Genomic DNA, 18466 nt, shown 5'->3' on the forward strand with positions numbered 1-18466 from the left:
GCATTACCTCAGTCGGTAATGTCAAATGTTATTAAGAAAAAGTCTATTTTGCCACAACCTTTCTGAGTAATAGAAGTGCATTCGTTGACAAAAAAAAGTATGTTTGACCTAATTAGTAATTACCACTTTCATATTTTTTGATAAATACTCTTTGAGTTTATATAAATTTACTGTTGATTTTTTAATTTTTTTGGTGGTAATATGAATAGGTTTTTCAGATAACTCACAAAATTTTATATATCTTTTCTCGTTTAATGGTATTTGATTATATTTAATTTTCTTATTATATATACCTTTTTTTTATAGTTAAAATGCAAAAAAAAATATAGTGCCTTTTTTTTTTTGTGCAAATATTTATATGGAGCCGAAAAAGCTCATTGCCAAATATAAGCACACTTTCAGAAATTATGGTTTCAGTGGTTTGACAAATTTCTCCAAATGGAGATCTTTGTTGTTTCGGTGACCACTGATCACTACTGTCGTTGTCGTCCATGTCATTCCCCACGTTTTCTTTCCCTTCATCAAAAGCTTTCCTCTGTTCTCTCGTGAAGGCTGAAGCTAGCTGAGTCGTCTCCTCCATCACCATGGATACTGTTTGTAAGTAATCAGAAAAATTCAAAACCCATCAAAAGTAAAGTTTGTACCTTTCTCAAATCTTCAAGCATACCCACGATTTATATATATTTATTCCCCTGCCCCCTTTCTCTTGCTTGTCCCTCATGTCTTCCCTTTTCAGTCCATTAATCTAACCTTTCCCTACTTCTTTTAGGATGATTTGTTTTTTGGGTTTGGTATAATCTCTGCCTCTAAATTCATCTCCTTTTTTAGGTAAAAGGGTTTTAATTTCCCCTGACACTGGTGAAAACTGAAAGCTACTTGCTTTAATTCTCTCTCTGCTTGTGAAATCTTGTTTAGGTTTTAACTCAAAGGTTTCATTTTGTTGTTCAATGTTAAGCTCAATGAATTGGGTTCTATTGAGTTTCATCATCATTGTTCTTGGTGGTGGTGGGTTGTTACTTTCAGAGGGAGCTTCTAGTTCTAGTTCTAAGCCTCCTCCTGTTATTAAAGTTGGTGCTATATTTGGTTTAAACACCATGTACGGTGAAACTGCTAATCTCGCTTTCAAAGCTGCTGAGGAAGATGTAAATTCCGATCCTAGCTTCCTCGGTGGAACGAAATTGCAGATTATGATGAATGATGCTAAACGCAGTGGTTTCCTCAGCATCATGGGAGGTTCAACAAGACTTTAAAAATCCAATCTTGTTTCCATTTTCTTGATTGTGTTTGGATGGATATACTTTATACTTACACTTGCTATTTTGTTGTTGCAGCGTTGCAATTCATGGAGACTGATGCAGTGGCTATCATTGGTCCACAGACATCAATCATGGCTCATGTGTTGTCTCATCTTGCCAATGAGCTTACTGTTCCCATGTTGTCATTTACAGCTCTTGACCCTAGCCTCTCTCCACTCCAATTCCCATATTTTGTCCAGACAGCACCTAGCGATCTGTTTCTGATGCGAGCCGTTGCAGATATGATCACATACTATGGATGGTCGGATGTGGTGGCGTTATATAACGATGATGATAACAGCAGAAATGGTGTTACAGCGTTAGGCGATGAGCTTGAAGAGAGGCGTTGCAGGATTTCTTACAAGGCAGTGCTTCCCCTGGATGTTGTGATTTCTAGTCCAGTTGAGATTATAGAGGAGTTGATTAAGATCAGGGGAATGGAATCTCGGGTCATTGTTGTGAACACTTTCCCAAATACAGGCAATATGATCTTTAAGGAAGCAGAGAGGTTAGGGATGATGGAGAAAGGTTATGTTTGGATAGCTACAACTTGGTTGTCTTCTCTGCTAGATTCAAATTATCGTTTGGATAATAAATTATTCAATGGAGTTCTAACACTGCGTCTTCACACGCCAGATTCGAGAAAGAAAAGGGACTTTGCAGCACGGTGGAAGAACAAGTTGAGTGATAATAATAAGACTATTGGGTTAAATGTCTATGGTCTGTATGCTTATGATACTGTCTGGATCATTGCTCGAGCTGTTAAGGCACTTCTGGAAGCTGGAGGTAATCTTACCTTCTCCAATCATGCAAATTTAGGCAGCTTGAAAGGTGAAGCATTGAATCTAAGTGCACTAAGCAAATTTGATCAAGGATCACTACTTCTTGATTATATTGTGCATACAAAGATGTCTGGTCTAACTGGCCCGGTTCAGTTTCATCTAGACAGATCAATGCTACATCCTTCATATGATATTATCAATTTGGTTGATGACGGTGTTCACCAAATAGGTTACTGGTCTAACTATTCTGGTCTTTCTATTGTACCGCCTGAATCATTTTACAGCAAATCTCCTAACCGTTCTAGCTCAAACCAACATCTGAACTCTGTAACTTGGCCTGGTGGGACTGCAACTACACCTCGTGGATGGGTTTTTCGTAACAATGGAAGGCGGTTGAGAATCGGTGTTCCTGATAGAGCAAGCTTCAAGGACTTTGTCTCAAGGGTCAATGGAAGTAGCAACGAAGTTCAAGGATATTGCATTGATGTGTTTGAAGCTGCGGTAAAACTGCTTTCTTATCCGGTTCCTCATGAGTTCATCTTTTTCGGAGATGGTATAACGAATCCAAACTACAATGAGCTGGTCAAAAAGGTCACCACTGGGGTTGACTTTGATGCTGTTGTAGGTGACATAGCCATTGTCACTAGACGGACCAAGATTGTGGATTACACCCAGCCATACATTGAGTCAGGCCTTGTCGTTGTTGCTCCTGTCACAAGACTTAACGAAAATCCTTGGGCCTTTTTACGCCCGTTTACTCTTCCTATGTGGGGAGTAACAGCATCTTTTTTCGTTATTGTTGGAGCTGCAATATGGATTCTTGAACACCGTATAAATGATGAGTTTCGTGGTCCGCCAAAGAGACAAATCATTACCATTCTCTGGTTAGTACACTAGAGTCATCTAATATGTCTGCCTAAAATGAAGATTGCTATAGCTCTAATCTCTTATTACGATGCAGGTTCACCTTTTCTACAATGTTTTTCTCCCACAGTAAGTCTCGAAAGCCCCTCAAGCTAGTTATTGCAATTCAAGTTTGAAGTTCTTAACATCTTTTATGAAATCAAACTCTCAGGAGAGACTACAGTGAGCACGCTTGGTCGTATGGTGCTTCTGATATGGCTTTTTGTGGTTCTGATCATTACATCTAGCTACACAGCGAGTCTCACATCGATACTTACAGTGCAACAGCTTAATTCACCTATAAAAGGAGTAGATACACTCATCAGTAGCAGTGGTCGAATTGGCTTCCAGGTTGGTTCATTTGCTGAAAACTACATGACCGAGGAGCTTAACATTGCCAGATCAAGGCTTGTGCCTCTCGCCTCACCTGAAGAATATGCTAATGCGCTTCAAAATGGCACTGTTGCTGCAATTGTTGATGAACGTCCTTATGTTGATCTCTTCCTCTCAGATTACTGTAAGTTTGCCATCAGAGGCCAAGAATTCACTAGATGCGGTTGGGGATTTGTAAGTCATCTTCTGAATTTCTTCAAAAGGCTCTTTACCAGCATGTTCAAACATAATTCTGATCACATTTTTGCATTTTTCTGTTCAAAAGGCTTTCCCAAGAGACTCTCCTTTAGCAGTTGACATGTCAACCGCAATTCTTGGACTATCCGAAACAGGCGAGCTTCAGAAGATCCATGACCGATGGCTATCCAAATCCAACTGCAGCAGCCCGCACGGGTCTCAGTCAGGGGACTCAGAACAGCTCAACGTGCATAGCTTCTGGGGCATGTTCCTTGTGGTTGGGATCGTCTGTCTCGTCGCTCTCTTTATCCATTTCTTTAAAATAATCCACGACTTCTGCAAATACACACCTGAAGTAGTAGAAGAAGAAGCTATACCTTCACCAAAACGTTCACGTTTAACAAAACTGCAGACGTTTCTAGCATTTGTTGATGAAAAGGAAGAAGAAACACAGCGAAGGTTAAAAAAGCGCAAAAGACACAACAATCTTTCGATGAATGCGAATAGTATCTCAAGGAGTGCATCTAGAAGATCTATATGATGAAACAGAAGACTATAAACTTATGGTTTTGTATGTTAATATGTACATTTTAACTCACACACCTCATTTGCAACCAAAATGAGATTTTGTTTAGATGCAGATATGAGATAAGTTATATATATACATTTACAATCATCTTAAGTAACTGAAGCATAAACTTAAACCTCTCAAAGTGAACATTGAACAAGCTTCCCGGTCCGGTTCAGTTCGGTTTGTAGTTAAATCGTTAATTCCACTGGTCACGAGCCAATCTGAATCTGATCTCACTCACTCCACTCTTAAAAAAGTAATCAGCTTTACTGGAGAAAGTATTAGGTTAGGTGGTCACGTTTGTTCATCTCTCTCTCTCTCTCTCTCTCTCTCTCTCTCTCTTATTTATTTGTATTAAAGTGTTCGTCTTTGTTCATTTGCTTTTGTGATCTCATCACAGTTTCTCTAATGGCGAGTCTCTGTTTCCAGTCTCCTTCCAAACCCATTTCATATTTCCAACCCAAATCCAATCCATCGCCCCCGTTGTTCACGAAAGTCTCCGTCTTTCGATGTAAAGCTTCCGTACAAACCCTCGTCGCCGTCGAGCCGGAGCCAGTTTTCGTCTCCGTCAAGACTTTTGCGCCAGCCACCGTCGCTAATTTGGGACCAGGGTTCGATTTCCTAGGATGCGCCGTCGACGGTCTCGGTGACCACGTGACTCTCCGTGTAGATCCTTCGGTAAGAGCCGGTGAGATCTCAATCTCGGAGATCACCGGAACCACAACAAAGCTCAGCACGAATCCTCTCCGGAACTGTGCTGGAATCGCCGCCATTGCTACGATGAAGATGTTAGGGATTAGATCGGTTGGTTTGTCGTTAGATTTGCATAAAGGCTTACCTTTAGGTAGTGGTTTAGGCTCTAGTGCAGCTAGCGCCGCCGCAGCAGCTGTGGCGGTTAATGAGATCTTTGGCCGGAAATTAGGGAGTGAGGAATTGGTTTTAGCCGGTTTAGAATCGGAAGCTAAAGTTTCCGGTTATCACGCTGACAACATCGCTCCAGCGATCATGGGTGGATTCGTTTTGATTAGAAACTACGAGCCTCTTGATTTGAAACCATTGAGGTTCCCATCTGAGAAAGATCTCTTCTTTGTTCTAGTGAGCCCTGACTTTGAAGCTCCAACTAAGAAAATGAGAGCTGCATTGCCTACTGAGATTCCAATGGTTCACCATGTTTGGAACAGTAGTCAAGCTGCTGCTTTAGTCGCTGCCGTGTTAGAAGGAGATGCAGTGATGCTTGGGAAGGCATTGTCGTCTGATAAGATCGTGGAGCCAACGAGAGCGCCTTTGATTCCTGGAATGGAAGCTGTGAAGAAGGCAGCTTTGGAAGCTGGAGCGTTTGGATGTACGATAAGTGGAGCTGGACCAACAGCGGTTGCTGTGATTGATTCGGAGGAGATGGGTCAAGTGATCGGAGAGAAGATGGTGGAAGCGTTTTGGAAAGTTGGACATTTGAAATCTGTTGCGTCTGTGAAGAAGCTTGATAAGATTGGTGCTAGGCTTGTCAACAGCGTTTCCAGGTGAGTTTTTCATGATGTTTGAGTTTTGGAACCAAATCTTGCTCTGTACTGTAATTTCTAGTTGATAATAATAAAAGTTGCTTGTTTCTACACAAATAAAGGACAATGTATTTTGAAGTTTTGTTTTCTCTTGTTTGCATGTCTTTTGTTTCTCTGATTTTGAATTGAAGGATCACTCTCTTAAGTTTCAACACAATTAAAAACGTAACAAATGGCCATCAGAATCTAGCAAATGTTTGGTATCCATCCACTCATATTCGGTTTTTGTTAGTAGAAGACCTGAAGCAAGCTAATAACAATAGAGTAATTGATTAGTGTAGAGCAAACCTACCTGAGACATGTATAGGCAAGCTCTGGTTAAGCAAGATGAACCAAATCTTATTGACTTCAAACTGTGGCAAACCAAAGTCAATGAATCTATCAAGAATCAGTAGAATTTTGGTTGGTCATTTGTGTGAAGTGAAAACAGTAGAAAACCAAAACGACAAGGCCCATGAAAGCCCAATTAGGAAAAGAAGAGAGGACTCATAAATATTCCGGTAACGGTAATCCGCCGGCATGAAACCTAAACTGAAAAATTACCTTCTTACCACAAGATTCGATTTTTCCGCCAACCCGTTCTCCAGAAAGCTTGGAACTTTATTAGAGGAAAAAGTAAAAGAGAGAGAGAGAGAGCCTTGTGTTTAGTTCTGAGCCTTGTCTTTGTCCGTGAGACGTGGACGAGAGATCTCCATCAGAAAAAATGAGAACCCTTTCTTCCACGTACACTCTTTGCCTCTTCTTCTATTTCTTTCATCTGACGTGTTTCTTCTTCGTTTTCTGAGTTTTGGGGTTTACCAGACAAAACGCCAAAGAACAACTTTTTCTTCTTCTGAGAGGGATTAGGGTTTTATCGGGATTCGAAACGATTTAGTTAGAAGATGACAAGAGTCAAGACTAAACTAGACGATGATCTGTCGTCTCCTTGGTTTTATACTGTTTGTACCATGGGAGGAATGCTTAGTGCCGGAACTACCCATTTGGCTATAACCCCTCTTGATGTCCTCAAAGTCAATATGCAGGTTTGTGAATCCTTTCTCTGTTTCTTGATTTCATCTTTGTATATTCTTTAAGGTACTTGTCTTGTTAGGATGTATAATGATGGATAGAACTGCTAAATTTAGGATCTTTTTGCTCTTCCCTGTGTTCTCGAATTGGTATCATTATGATTGATCAGTCAATGAGGATCGATCATTCTGTCTCTTGTAGGTGAATCCACTGAAGTATCATAGCATTCCTTCCGGTTTCTCAACTCTCTTAAGAGAGCATGGCCGTTCCTATCTTTGGAGAGGTTGGTCAGGGAAGCTATTAGGCTATGGTGTTCAAGGTGGATGCAGATTTGGACTCTATGAGTACTTCAAGACACTCTACAGCAATGTGTTGCCTAATAATAACAGAACTTCCATATATTTTCTCAGCAGTGCTTCTGCTCAGGTATTTGCCGATATGGCTTTGTGTCCTTTTGAAGCTATAAAAGTTAGAGTTCAGACGCAGCCTCTTTTCGCAAAAGGTTTACTTGATGGATTTCCAAGAGTATATAGAAGTGAAGGTCTTGCTGGGTAAGCCCTTTGTCTTGGAATCATTCTGCGTGGCTGTCTCACTTAGTATTTGTTCTTTAAGTCTTTATCTCTCCATATGCAGCTTCCACAGGGGACTTTTTCCGCTCTGGTGTCGCAATCTTCCTTGTAATGTTACTGCTTCGACAATGCTTTGTTTTCACTAGATCAATTTGAACTTCAACATCTCTCTGCATCATCTAAAACCTTCAGTTATGTTCAATTTTAGGCATTAGCTTTGGGAATATGAAACAAGTACTTGAGCTATATAGATGCACACTAGCCTTTTCGTAGACTTGGTTGTGTTCTCTACCAAAAACCATATCTTGTTGATTTCAATGTTTATGCGTTGTTTCAGTTTCTATGGTGATGTTCTCGACGTTTGAGCAGTCAGTTGAGTTTATATATCAAAAGATTATCCAGAAGAGGAAGCAAGATTGCTCTAAAGCTCAACAACTAGGTGTCACATGTCTTGCTGGCTATACTGCTGGAGCTGTAGGTACAGTCATATCTAACCCCGCAGATGTTGTTCTTTCGTCTCTCTACAACAACAAAGCCAAGAATGTGCTGCAGGTAGACTCTTAACCATCACTATTTTAATATTCCATGTTCGCAGTTGTGCATACCATGGAGCAGAGTATTCTTGATTGATGTTGGTTTATTTTGCTTGAGCTACAGGCTGTGAGGAACATTGGGTTTGTTGGTCTTTTCACTAGAAGTCTTCCTGTTCGGATAACGATTGTTGGACCTGTCATTACCTTGCAATGGTTCTTTTATGACGCCATCAAAGTCTTAAGTGGATTGTAAGTAGCCATCTCTTCAATTTTCCATATCAGAAGCTCTAATATCTCTGCTCCTATTCTCATCTAACTAGCTTGTTTACATAATTGTGAAAAATATAGCCCTACAAGTGGAGGAGTGAGGAAACCAGTGGATGCAACAAAGTTATCATTGTGAAGCGTAGAAGAGTATAGATCTATCTCTGTCAACATCAGAACCTGAAACTCAAAAAACATACTATCATGTAAGATTCTCTTGCAAGTAGTTAACCAAGCGTTGTGTAACGGATGGAATAAGCGTTTTGATATTTTCGCTTAGTTCAACCCTTGCCTGAAATTTGGATTGTAAGTAAAGTGCTAATGATGTAAACAGAAACAATAATCTTTTAACTGATTGAGGTAAAAATGCAAGTGTCTGGTTTTATCTTTGTCATGTTGTGGACCATTTTTGACTGAGATGTTGCTGTTTTTAAGGTTTAGTCGATATAGCTTGATTTTTTGTACCTTTGGAACTTTGTTGTTGATGAGAAGATTGGATTCTAGCTAATCATGACTGAACATCATGAAGGAATCTCTCTACTATAACTTTATCACATTCACATGATAACTTTCTTAAAAGTAAAACAGTGAAAAACCAATCAACTTTACCATTTCTCCAGAGCAGGTTCAATGCATATTAATTATTAGGGTCAAGTTTAACCCTCAAACTAATATTTTCACTGTTCTGGGATGCCTTTATACCCCCAATTTTGTTTTTGGAACAAAGCTTTTTATTGACTTATTTACACTCTTGAGTCTTGAGGTTGGCAATGGATGTTTGTTTTGTTGAACATCATAGAAAAATGTTTTTTATTTTATTTTAATTTGTGTGTTTTGTGTTTGGTAGTCAAACAAACAAACGAAAAGAATATACGATAATGATACCGACATGTGAGTTAGGTCGGCTGTGATGTTACAAACTCCTTATTGGGCTGGTTTCAATGGCCCTTTCTTAATCGCACACGTCTCTGTTTTGTATTTTTCGAAATAAATAAATTATACTAGAGAGCGTGGCACATGCGGCGGTTTAGGATCTCTCCTCTTTCTCCAACGACACTTCCCAAAAGCATCTGAGTTCACACCATTTTTGCTTGCTTCTGAGTTCTGATCTTGATTTGAAGAAAATATTGTTTTAGTCATGGTGAACCACGAAAGCATAGGTCTTTACCCTCTTCATCGTTGCAAAACCATTCACCTGGTTCGTTCCTTACAAACTGGAGATAAATAAATGTGTGGTTCTTATTCTCTCTCTCTATCCCATGTTTCTGACGGGTTTTGTTTTGTTTGGTAGGTGAGACATGCTCAAGGGATTCATAATGTGGCTGGTGAAAAAGATCACAGTGCTTACTCTTCTGAGGATTACTTTGATGCCCGTCTTACCCCTCTTGGTTGGCAACAGGTACCGTATATCTATAATCTCTGTTCTCTTTTGTTCTGTTCTGTTCTGTTCTGTTCTGGTATGGATCTTATTGGCTCTTGTAACGATCTTGTCGTCATCATCATCATCTCTGCTCTATGGCTCAGGTTGATAATCTAAGGAACCATGTTAGAGAAGCTCAACTCTTAAACAAGGTTGAACTTGTCATTGTTTCACCTTTGCTTAGGTAAATACGTTTTCACACACTCTTGAAACAAAGTAACCACTTTGTGATTATAAGTTTCTCATTGTGCTTTTTGGTTATTCAGCATACTGAAATAGGTAGCTATAAAGAGTAAAGACTCAGTTTTTATGATTGTTTTAAAAAATGTAGAACTATACAAACAGCTGTTGGTGCTTTTGGAGGTGAAGAAGATACTGATGGAGCGGATGCAACACCGCTAATGGTGGCCAACGCTGGGAGCAGCGATCGTCCTGCAATTTCTAGCTTAAATGTCCCACCTTTTCTTGCTGTTGAGCTATGCAGGGAAACTATGGTACATAAGTAATTAAGGAGGGTATTGTTAGTATAGATGAGTGAAAATCACATTGTTAAAGATTTTTTTTTTATGAATGCAGGGTGATCATCCTTGTGACAGGCGCAGAAGCGTCACAGAGTACAAGGCTCTCTTTCCCGCAATCGATTTCTCAATTGTACAAAAACATCTTATTTGGTTTAATATCTAACTATACGGGTATGTTGGCAAGGTTCTTACGCTAGTTTTCTCTATGGTTTTAGATTGAAAGCGACGAGGATGTTTTGTGGAAGCCGAGTCCAAGAGAGACCCCTGAAGAAGTTGCAGCCAGAGGTGTAGAGTTCTTCAAATGGTGAGTTTCATTTTTTATTACTAATTTTTCCATGGAGATATGTATAGCTGAATCTCTCTACTGCCATTTGCTTTTGTGAAGGCTATGGACGAGGAAAGAGAAGGAGATCGCAGTTGTATCTCACAGCGGCTTCTTGCATGGTCTCTTGAGTTCTTTCGGGAAAGATTGTGCCGATGACATAAAGAAAGAGCTGTCTTTACAGTAAGAGTTTAAACACAAACTTGCTGTCTACAAGCATTAACCTTTTGTGTAACTTTAAGAATGCAGTATACTGTCTTACTAATCAAAAATCTCTAACTGTTTTCAGTTTCAAAAACTGTGAGCTTCGCTCAGTGGTCATCGTGGATCAAGGGTAAGCAGAAAATGCCAATAAGTTCTGACAGAATAGTAATAAGATTTGAGAGTGTGTTGGATTAATTATTATGTTGTTGTTGGGAGTGTAGGAACCTGGGGACTGATCCTGTAGAGACCACAAACTATCCTGGGAAGGTTCCTCAAGGACTTGATCATCCAAGTGGCTAAACAGCTGAAGAGTAAGAGAGAGCACATGAATATCCAAGGTTTCTGAGATTGTTTTTTTTCCTTCTGAAAATAATAAATTACATGACGCTTCTATTGGACTAGAATTTGGCATTTTTCAGTTATTGATGAATATTAGTGAAATATTGGTATGTACGTTGACTCTGCTGCCACATGAATTATATTGATTATTACCCAAAATTTAGTGGTAGCTTTAATCATTCTGTCCATTTCGTATATAAGCAGTGATTATACAATTGTGAAAATAATATCCATAAAAGTGGATGAGTGGAGAAACTGGTTGATGCAACTAAATTAGAAGTGTGAAGCTTAGATGAGTAGATTTATCTCTAACAAAACATCAGAACCAGAAATTTAAAACATATTAGTATTATGTAAGATCAAGTAGATACCGAGTCTTGCGAGTTGTGAGCATTCGTGTTGGAAGGAGAGCCATGATCTTTTCGTTACACGCGCAATTGCAATTTGCATTTGTTCAACCCCTGCCTGAAATTATGATTGTAAAGTAAGTGCTAAATGCTAATGAGTGTTATTGTTGTAAATAGAAACTGTTGGGCTCTCCAAACCCATTACTATGATATTGTCCGCTCCCAAGTTGTTGGATTTTATGGTTGTTATGTTGGGTACGAGTGGTTATTGTTGTTATTATGTTGTGGGCCATCTTGTTTGAGAAGAGAAAGACAGTGATTTTTATTGTGTTTAGATTGCTCAAAAGCTCCCAAGTACTTGGATTTGATCTTTACCACCATTTTCAGAGAAAAAATTACTCCACAGTTTGTGACGTCTTCATATTTTCATCTTTTGTATTTTGTGTTTTGAATTTTGTTATTTAGAAGAAAGATATATTGGACTATTTTGCTGGCAGCTGTATAATGACTTTTCTTATGGCCGAGCATTTCAATAAAACAAAGAGAAAGTTCCAAAAACTACACTCACTTTTTATTAATCTATTGGGTTTATCCTTTGGTGTTGAGTAATTTTCTGATAATCTATTGAATTAGAGCAAATTTCATGTTTTTCGTAAGTTAATATATATATTCGGATTTTACTATAATTATACTTTCTCCGTTTCGTAATAGATGATATTTTGAAGAATTTTTTTTCCATAATATATTGAATAGATTAACACCCGTGCTCTAGCACGGGTTGAAATTCATTTTATTTATATTATAATTTTTATATAAAATATAATTTATGTGATTGTTTTTAAAAGTTTTTTTTGAATAAAACATTATGCAATAAAATCATATGCTAAATATGAAGGTTTGAAAAAGACACCTATTTTGTAAGTTTTTTTATTGTTAATGATTCAACATAAGTATCTGTGCTATAACACTGATTAAATTTTATTATCTTGTAACCCACTATCTATACTAGTATTTTTGCAGTACTTTTTGCTCAAAAATATGTTTATGAAAATATTTAGCATTTAATGTCATTTAATGCTTATATTCATATCCAAACAAATTTACTTTACTTTCTTTATTATCTTTATAACCAAACACAATTAAAAGATTTTAAATATCTATATATAATGTTCTATTAATTAATATAGATATTTAGAAGATTTATTCCAGATACAAAAAATTAGTCTCTTATCATCTCTTTTTGATTTTAAATTTTAAATATAGTGAATCATCATATAATACTTAAAGTTAATAAAAAAAATGTGTGTTTTTCCTGTATATATTGTGATTTGAATTTTTTAAAAACAAACATATATTACTCAATTAATATAAAAAGTGTGTGTTCAACATACATATATAGTAAGTTTTCCGTATATAGTAAATTATAAAATTTTAAGAAGTTCATATTTTATAACTGATATATCTAAACTTAATAAAAAGTTTAAAATTATGAATATTTACACGTATTAGTTTTTCAAAATAATATAAACCAGTTATATTACATGACGGGTTATATGACATTACAAGATTGAACTGATAATACTAAAAAATAAACTATCATTCATATGATATTTCAATACGGGTTAAATCCTCATTTTACTATTTTAACAACACCAATATAAAATATGTCGAATCAAACTGATTTAATTAAGATTGTATTAAACAAAAATTGTTGTGCGGTATACTACAGATTATATTCTAAATTACTATAATTAACAAAAGAGTATATTAGCCAAATTAGTATTAAAATAATATGTTAACAAAATAAATAAAATAAAAACTTATCCCGCGGTGTACCGCGGGTGATAATCTAGTTTAACTTGTAAGTTTGTAACCAATCAATCTATCAATTTCGTAATCTATCTTTGGTTAACGTTGTGGTCTATCGATAAAATCTATGGAAAATAAATTTGTAATATTATGTTTAAAGATCTTTGGAAACAACGTGATATAGGACTAAAATCTTCCGAAAATATAATTTGGAATATCCATAATTTTATTTGTTACTATTAATATATCAATTATCAATTTGGAATATCTCTAATGTTTAGGTGTAACCGATTAATATTAATATATGGATTAATCTATAACCTATTTATAACATATTTATAACCATTTGTAACTATTTATTAAAAATATAAAGTCTACAAAAACTATGTTGTGTACTTCCCTTTTATTAAAGAGGGGATGTTTTCAAAATTTTATACAAATCTAAATTAATTAATTTTTTTATATATTATACAGTTTTGTTTATGATTAACTGCAAAAAATGATTACTTCTTAATCTCAAACGAATGTAATATTTAAGCCATGAATGTTTATGAGTTTTTTATTTGTTTTTGAATTTTAGTTTTTGATTTTTAAATTCTAGATTTTAGTTTATGGTTTTTAGATTATGTGTTAATACAAAAAAAATCATATCATTATTAAAAATGAAAAACTAGTAAAACATAAATTTTGGTTTTTCTTAGAAAATTGACAAAAACCAACAAAATCTGAATTCCCTAATTTTTAGAAAAACCAAATTTTGCATAATCTTGATCAGCTTTAAAATAGATTTTTGAAAAATCTAAAACTACAAACAGCTTTAAAATCCACCGCCATTCAAGGCCTAGTATTACATAGAGCGTTTACCACATTTTTCCCAACTCCATATCGCTTTGACAGCTCTTTCATGTGTAATGTGTTATGTCCGGACGTTGTTGGATCACATAACAAATATGATATGATGTTGTTCCTCGATTGATGGATAAGATCTTATAAAGAACACTCAAATAATATAGAAGAGTTAAAAGTAGATCTAGCTTCTTATCGGTTTACCGTTTAGTTTTCTCAAAGACGACTGTTTTTACCAAAAACAGAAAGAGAAGAAAAAAAGACAAAACAAAAATGATGAGATTTGTTACTGCACGATTTATCGAAAAAGCAAAATGTACCAAAAAAATCTAAATTGTGATGTCAAAAAGAAAAAGGAAAAAAGAAAGTACAAAACTAAATTTGTACCACGTGCGAGACAAACGTAGTCTGCGATCTTACTCACAAACCGACAATGACATGTCTCACGAGCCTTAGTTCTTGTAAGAAAATGACCTTTTATTTTCTTCTTCTAAGTTCTAACTATTGCTATTTGTAAAAAAAGTTGTATTATATTAGGATTCAGTACTAGTTTAGTTCTAACCAAATTTTTCGATGATGAAATTTGAGCTATGCTTATTCATAAATCTTATGTGCAATCTAGATTCTAGCCAAAAAAAGAAAAAGAAGAAAAAAAAAAGAATGAACAATCTTGATGATGATGAACCAATGTTGAACAGTCAAACTGTTTTTTTTTTTTGAAGACCAAATAAGTTGTCCAGTGTTTCGTTCTGTTAACCAAAGCCATAAATTAACTCTTTAACAAACTATAAGCATCTAATAATAATATGTTTGTTAATTATTAGCTAAGTTGGGCAACAAAAGCACATCCAAATCCAACACTTAAAATAAAGCTACTATGAACGTTAGGCTTATAATCAATCTCTTAAAAATAAGTTATCCTAAACAAAACCACAACAATTTTAAACTACTACTTTCCTAGTTGCATTAATAATCAATAGTCATTACACACACCACACCAGTAAAAGAAAGATGATTAATTCAATAATTAAATGAGCAATTAACGAATGAAGAAGAAGAAGGTGAGACGAAACCGCGTAAAGAGAGAGCACTAATAAGACCTTTCTTCTCTGCACCATCCTCTCATCGTCCTCTCTCATCATTTTACAAATCCACAAAAAAAAAGAATCATTCTTTTACACTCTTGCTGATGATTCAACGAATCCATTTACCCAACCAGAAACAGCAACACACAAAAGATATATATACTTTTTTATAAAAAGAACGTTAGAAAGAAACCATTTTTTTTTTCTTTTTGTTATTGACTTTAAACAAAACTACTCTACGAATAATATTTATCTTTCTTCGTCTTCTTCTTCTTCTTCATCATCTTCATCATCTCCTCCCAGAAAAATAATCAGATTTCTTAATCTTAATCCTAATCCTAATCCTAATCAATACCATCGTCTCTTCTGGCTGTTCCGGTACTATATCCTCTGTTTCTTGATGTTTCTTTATTTTACCTATTGATTCTTTTTTCTTTTTGTGGGATCTATCTATAATATTGGTAAAAATGGTCGATGAACATTTAATGAAACTTCTCCTGAATAACGACTTTTCAGGAGCTCTTGTCTAGTCTTTTTTTTTTTTTTTTTTTGTTCTTTAATCTTGATTATATTACAAAATTATGTTATTTGAAGCTTGATCTGATTTGGTTCCAAAGTTAAAAATATTTTTGTTTCTGATTTGGTTTCTTTGTTTGTTTATGTTTTTTTTTTTCTTTTGATAAAAGTATTGTTGGATGAGGAGAAGAAGAAAGTGAGAAACTTGTGGGGAAAACATAAAGAGATTGTTTCATGGGCAATTCATGCCGTGGTTCTTTCAAGGACAAAATCTACGAGGGCAATCATAATACTAGGCCCGAGGAGAATTCCAAATCCACCACCACTGTTTCCTCTGATCATTCTCCTACCGCCCCCACCACAGAACAACAAGATTTCTCCAAAGAAGCTCAGAAACAAGACAACAACAATCCAGCTCTTGTGATTCCTGTTAAAGAACCCATTATGCGGCGTAACGTTGACAACCAAGCTTACTATGTTCTTGGTCACAAGACTCCTAACATCCGTGATCTTTACACCTTGAGCCGTAAGCTAGGACAAGGACAATTCGGGACGACGTATTTGTGTACCGAGGTTTCCACGGGTGTTGATTATGCGTGTAAGTCTATATCCAAGAGAAAGTTGATATCTAAAGAAGATGTTGAGGATGTTAGGAGAGAGATTCAGATAATGCACCATTTAGCTGGTCACAAGAACATTGTTACCATTAAAGGAGCTTATGAGGATCCTTTGTATGTTCACATTGTTATGGAGCTTTGTGCTGGTGGTGAGTTGTTTGATAGGATTATTCAAAGAGGGCATTACAGCGAGAGGAAAGCTGCCGAGTTGACCAAGATCATTGTCGGTGTTGTTGAGGCGTGTCATTCGCTTGGTGTTATGCATAGAGACTTGAAGCCTGAGAATTTCTTGTTGGTTAATAAGGATGATGACTTCTCTCTTAAGGCCATTGATTTTGGTCTCTCTGTTTTCTTCAAACCAGGTAATGTGGTATCTAGTTTAAGAGTGTTTAAGCATCTTATTAAATTTTTAGAGCTTTTGATATACAAACATTTGATTTGATCTCTAGAGTGCTCCATTTGTTATGCTTAATGTATTTTTTATACTTTAATCTCAGGCCAAACATTCAAAGATGTTGTTGGAAGTCCATACTACGTTGCTCCTGAGGTTCTTCTTAAACATTATGGTCCAGAAGCTGATGTGTGGACTGCTGGTGTTATACTTTACATTTTACTAAGTGGTGTCCCGCCTTTTTGGGCAGGTATGCGCAATGGCTTATAGCTGTTTCGATGTGTTCGCTTAATGCCATTGACAAAGGTTTGCATGCTGATGTTTGGTTTTGTGTTTTTTTTTGGAATCAGAAACACAGCAAGGAATATTTGATGCTGTGTTGAAGGGATATATCGACTTTGACTCAGACCCGTGGCCTGTCATATCCGACAGTGCTAAAGATCTGATCCGGAAGATGTTATGCTCTAGTCCTTCTGACCGCTTGACTGCTCATGAAGTTTTGCGTACGTAATTATCTACACTTAAATAAATGGTTACTTTTGGTGACATTAGACTATATATATCTCTTGCATCTCTTTTTTCAGGTCATCCATGGATTTGTGAGAACGGAGTTGCACCGGATAGAGCACTTGATCCGGCTGTTTTGTCTCGTCTAAAACAGTTTTCTGCAATGAATAAATTAAAAAAGATGGCTTTAAAGGTCAGTTTGTAGTTTAAATGTCTCTGCATCACGTTAGTTTGAGATATGTTTACTCATATTACTTATTATGGAAATGATCAGGTGATAGCTGAGAGCCTCTCAGAAGAAGAGATTGCGGGTTTAAGAGCAATGTTTGAGGCAATGGATACGGATAACAGTGGCGCAATCACTTTTGATGAACTCAAAGCTGGCTTGAGAAGATATGGTTCAACCTTGAAAGACACCGAGATCCGAGATCTTATGGAAGCGGTAAATATGCATGCTTTTGAGAAATATACTATTTCATTTCACTATATAGATGTCAGTAACCTTATTCTGTCTTGTGTCTTAGGCTGATGTGGACAACAGCGGTACAATAGATTACAGCGAGTTTATTGCAGCGACGATCCATCTGAATAAACTAGAGAGAGAAGAGCACCTTGTCTCTGCATTTCAGTACTTTGATAAAGATGGAAGTGGTTACATCACCATTGATGAGCTGGAACAATCATGCATTGAACATGGGATGACCGATGTTTTTCTTGAAGACGTAATCAAAGAAGTAGATCAAGACAACGTAAGCTTTGCCTCTTGACATGAACCTTCCGCTCTTCACCGTTGGTATTTGTTGATTAAGTTTTGGTTCTTGTTTCTTACAGGATGGTCGGATTGATTATGAAGAATTTGTTGCGATGATGCAAAAGGGAAATGCTGGTGTTGGAAGAAGAACAATGAAAAATAGCCTAAACATCAGCATGAGAGATGTGTAGGCACATACACACAACGTTTTTATACCGTTTGCTCGGTGAGACTGCAAATGTTTTCATGGAACCAATATTTGCAATCTTTAAACACAGAGAAGAAGGAAGAGAAACAAGATTCTTAGCTGCAACGAACCAGCTAAATCGTTGAAGGTTGGAGTTTAAAATGTTAAAAACTACTGTATGATTTTAAAAAATGGTTGGATGAACAAAAGTGTTTCGTTCTGTTTCATCAGTAGCTGTGAGGATTATTTCCATTTTCTCTCTGTTTTGTTTGTTTGTTTGTAACAATTGTTAAAGAGTTTGGTGAGCTTTGTTTCATCTCCATCGTTGAAAGCTTTGACCCTTGTTGGGTTTTTGAGAGATCAATCATCATCCAATATAGTACAAGTATGATAAAAGTTGTGTGACAATATGAATATAATCTTCCACCGTCTAACAATTACTTTCTCTAGTTACATTTGATTGTAACTTTGTAAGCAAGTATATAGAGATAGTAGATTAAAATCCAAATTAGTTATTGAAATGTATACTAAACACTTAATTTTATAGTTTAAA

General features: G+C 36.2%; 5 protein-coding genes across 8 annotated transcripts; all 5 read left to right on the forward strand.

Annotated features, from left to right (window-relative positions):
- The first annotated feature begins 330 nt into the window (after positions 1-330).
- On the forward strand, positions 331-4232 carry LOC104747535 (glutamate receptor 3.1). Of its 3 annotated transcripts, none has more exons than XM_010469183.3 (6): positions 383-597; positions 956-1233; positions 1332-2961; positions 3039-3070; positions 3153-3547; positions 3639-4232. In XM_010469183.3, the coding sequence occupies exons 2-6, from the start codon at positions 960-962 to the stop codon at positions 4089-4091; spliced, it is 2784 nt and encodes a 927-aa protein (XP_010467485.1). In that variant the 5' UTR covers positions 383-597; positions 956-959; the 3' UTR covers positions 4092-4232. The 3 variants fall into 3 exon arrangements, with proteins under 3 accessions (XP_010467484.1, XP_010467485.1, XP_087344486.1); XM_087488360.1 differs by having other exon boundaries at positions 1024-1233; XM_010469182.3 differs by having other exon boundaries at positions 331-1233.
- A 297-nt stretch (positions 4233-4529) lies between these two features.
- LOC104747537 (homoserine kinase) lies at positions 4530-5738 on the forward strand. Its single transcript, XM_010469185.3, has one exon. The coding sequence runs from the start codon at positions 4530-4532 to the stop codon at positions 5640-5642; it is 1113 nt and encodes a 370-aa protein (XP_010467487.1). The 3' UTR covers positions 5643-5738.
- A 375-nt stretch (positions 5739-6113) lies between these two features.
- On the forward strand, positions 6114-8438 carry LOC104747536 (mitochondrial phosphate carrier protein 1, mitochondrial). Of its 2 annotated transcripts, XM_010469184.3 has the most exons (6): positions 6114-6699; positions 6887-7236; positions 7319-7362; positions 7592-7806; positions 7912-8036; positions 8136-8438. In XM_010469184.3, the coding sequence occupies exons 1-6, from the start codon at positions 6559-6561 to the stop codon at positions 8188-8190; spliced, it is 930 nt and encodes a 309-aa protein (XP_010467486.2). In that variant the 5' UTR covers positions 6114-6558; the 3' UTR covers positions 8191-8438. The 2 variants fall into 2 exon arrangements, with proteins under 2 accessions (XP_010467486.2, XP_087344487.1); XM_087488361.1 differs by lacking the exons at positions 7319-7362; positions 7912-8036; positions 8136-8438 and having other exon boundaries at positions 7592-7731.
- A 462-nt stretch (positions 8439-8900) lies between these two features.
- On the forward strand, positions 8901-11016 carry LOC104747538 (phosphoglycerate mutase-like protein). The gene is made up of 9 exons (XM_010469186.3): positions 8901-9249; positions 9343-9450; positions 9576-9655; positions 9803-9965; positions 10048-10122; positions 10208-10296; positions 10378-10497; positions 10604-10648; positions 10740-11016. Exons 1-9 carry the CDS (start codon positions 9190-9192, stop codon positions 10816-10818), a joined length of 819 nt encoding a protein of 272 aa, XP_010467488.1. The 5' UTR covers positions 8901-9189; the 3' UTR covers positions 10819-11016.
- Positions 11017-14822: 3806 nt separating this feature from the next.
- On the forward strand, positions 14823-18277 carry LOC104747539 (calcium-dependent protein kinase 6). Its single transcript, XM_010469187.2, has 8 exons — positions 14823-15322; positions 15631-16439; positions 16575-16718; positions 16819-16971; positions 17053-17168; positions 17250-17417; positions 17500-17724; positions 17807-18277. Exons 2-8 carry the CDS (start codon positions 15695-15697, stop codon positions 17915-17917), a joined length of 1662 nt encoding a protein of 553 aa, XP_010467489.2. The 5' UTR covers positions 14823-15322; positions 15631-15694; the 3' UTR covers positions 17918-18277.
- The last annotated feature ends 189 nt before the right edge of the window (positions 18278-18466 follow it).

The sequence above is a fragment of the Camelina sativa genome, chromosome 15 (genome assembly GCF_030686135.1).
Source record: "Camelina sativa cultivar CO46 ecotype springtype chromosome 15, ASM3068613v1".
Classification (NCBI taxonomy): Eukaryota; Viridiplantae; Streptophyta; class Magnoliopsida; order Brassicales; family Brassicaceae; genus Camelina; species Camelina sativa.

Coding starts and splice junctions, on each gene's coding strand:
- LOC104747537 (XM_010469185.3), top strand. CDS start 4,530: ATGGCGAGTCTCTGTTTCCAGTCTCCTTCCAAACCCATTTCATATTTC.
- LOC104747539 (XM_010469187.2), top strand. CDS start 15,695: ATGGGCAATTCATGCCGTGGTTCTTTCAAGGACAAAATCTACGAGGGC. Junction 17,418..17,499: donor TCCGAGATCTTATGGAAGCG/GTAAATATGCAT, acceptor CTTGTGTCTTAG/GCTGATGTGGACAACAGCGG. Junction 17,725..17,806: donor AAGAAGTAGATCAAGACAAC/GTAAGCTTTGCC, acceptor TGTTTCTTACAG/GATGGTCGGATTGATTATGA.
- LOC104747538 (XM_010469186.3), top strand. CDS start 9,190: ATGGTGAACCACGAAAGCATAGGTCTTTACCCTCTTCATCGTTGCAAA. Junction 10,498..10,603: donor AAGAAAGAGCTGTCTTTACA/GTAAGAGTTTAA, acceptor AACTGTTTTCAG/TTTCAAAAACTGTGAGCTTC. Junction 10,649..10,739: donor GTGGTCATCGTGGATCAAGG/GTAAGCAGAAAA, acceptor TTGGGAGTGTAG/GAACCTGGGGACTGATCCTG.
- LOC104747535 (XM_010469182.3), top strand. CDS start 948: ATGTTAAGCTCAATGAATTGGGTTCTATTGAGTTTCATCATCATTGTT. Junction 1,234..1,331: donor TTTCCTCAGCATCATGGGAG/GTTCAACAAGAC, acceptor TTGTTGTTGCAG/CGTTGCAATTCATGGAGACT. Junction 3,548..3,638: donor CTAGATGCGGTTGGGGATTT/GTAAGTCATCTT, acceptor TCTGTTCAAAAG/GCTTTCCCAAGAGACTCTCC.
- LOC104747536 (XM_010469184.3), top strand. CDS start 6,559: ATGACAAGAGTCAAGACTAAACTAGACGATGATCTGTCGTCTCCTTGG. Junction 7,807..7,911: donor AAGCCAAGAATGTGCTGCAG/GTAGACTCTTAA, acceptor CTTGAGCTACAG/GCTGTGAGGAACATTGGGTT. Junction 8,037..8,135: donor ATCAAAGTCTTAAGTGGATT/GTAAGTAGCCAT, acceptor TGAAAAATATAG/CCCTACAAGTGGAGGAGTGA.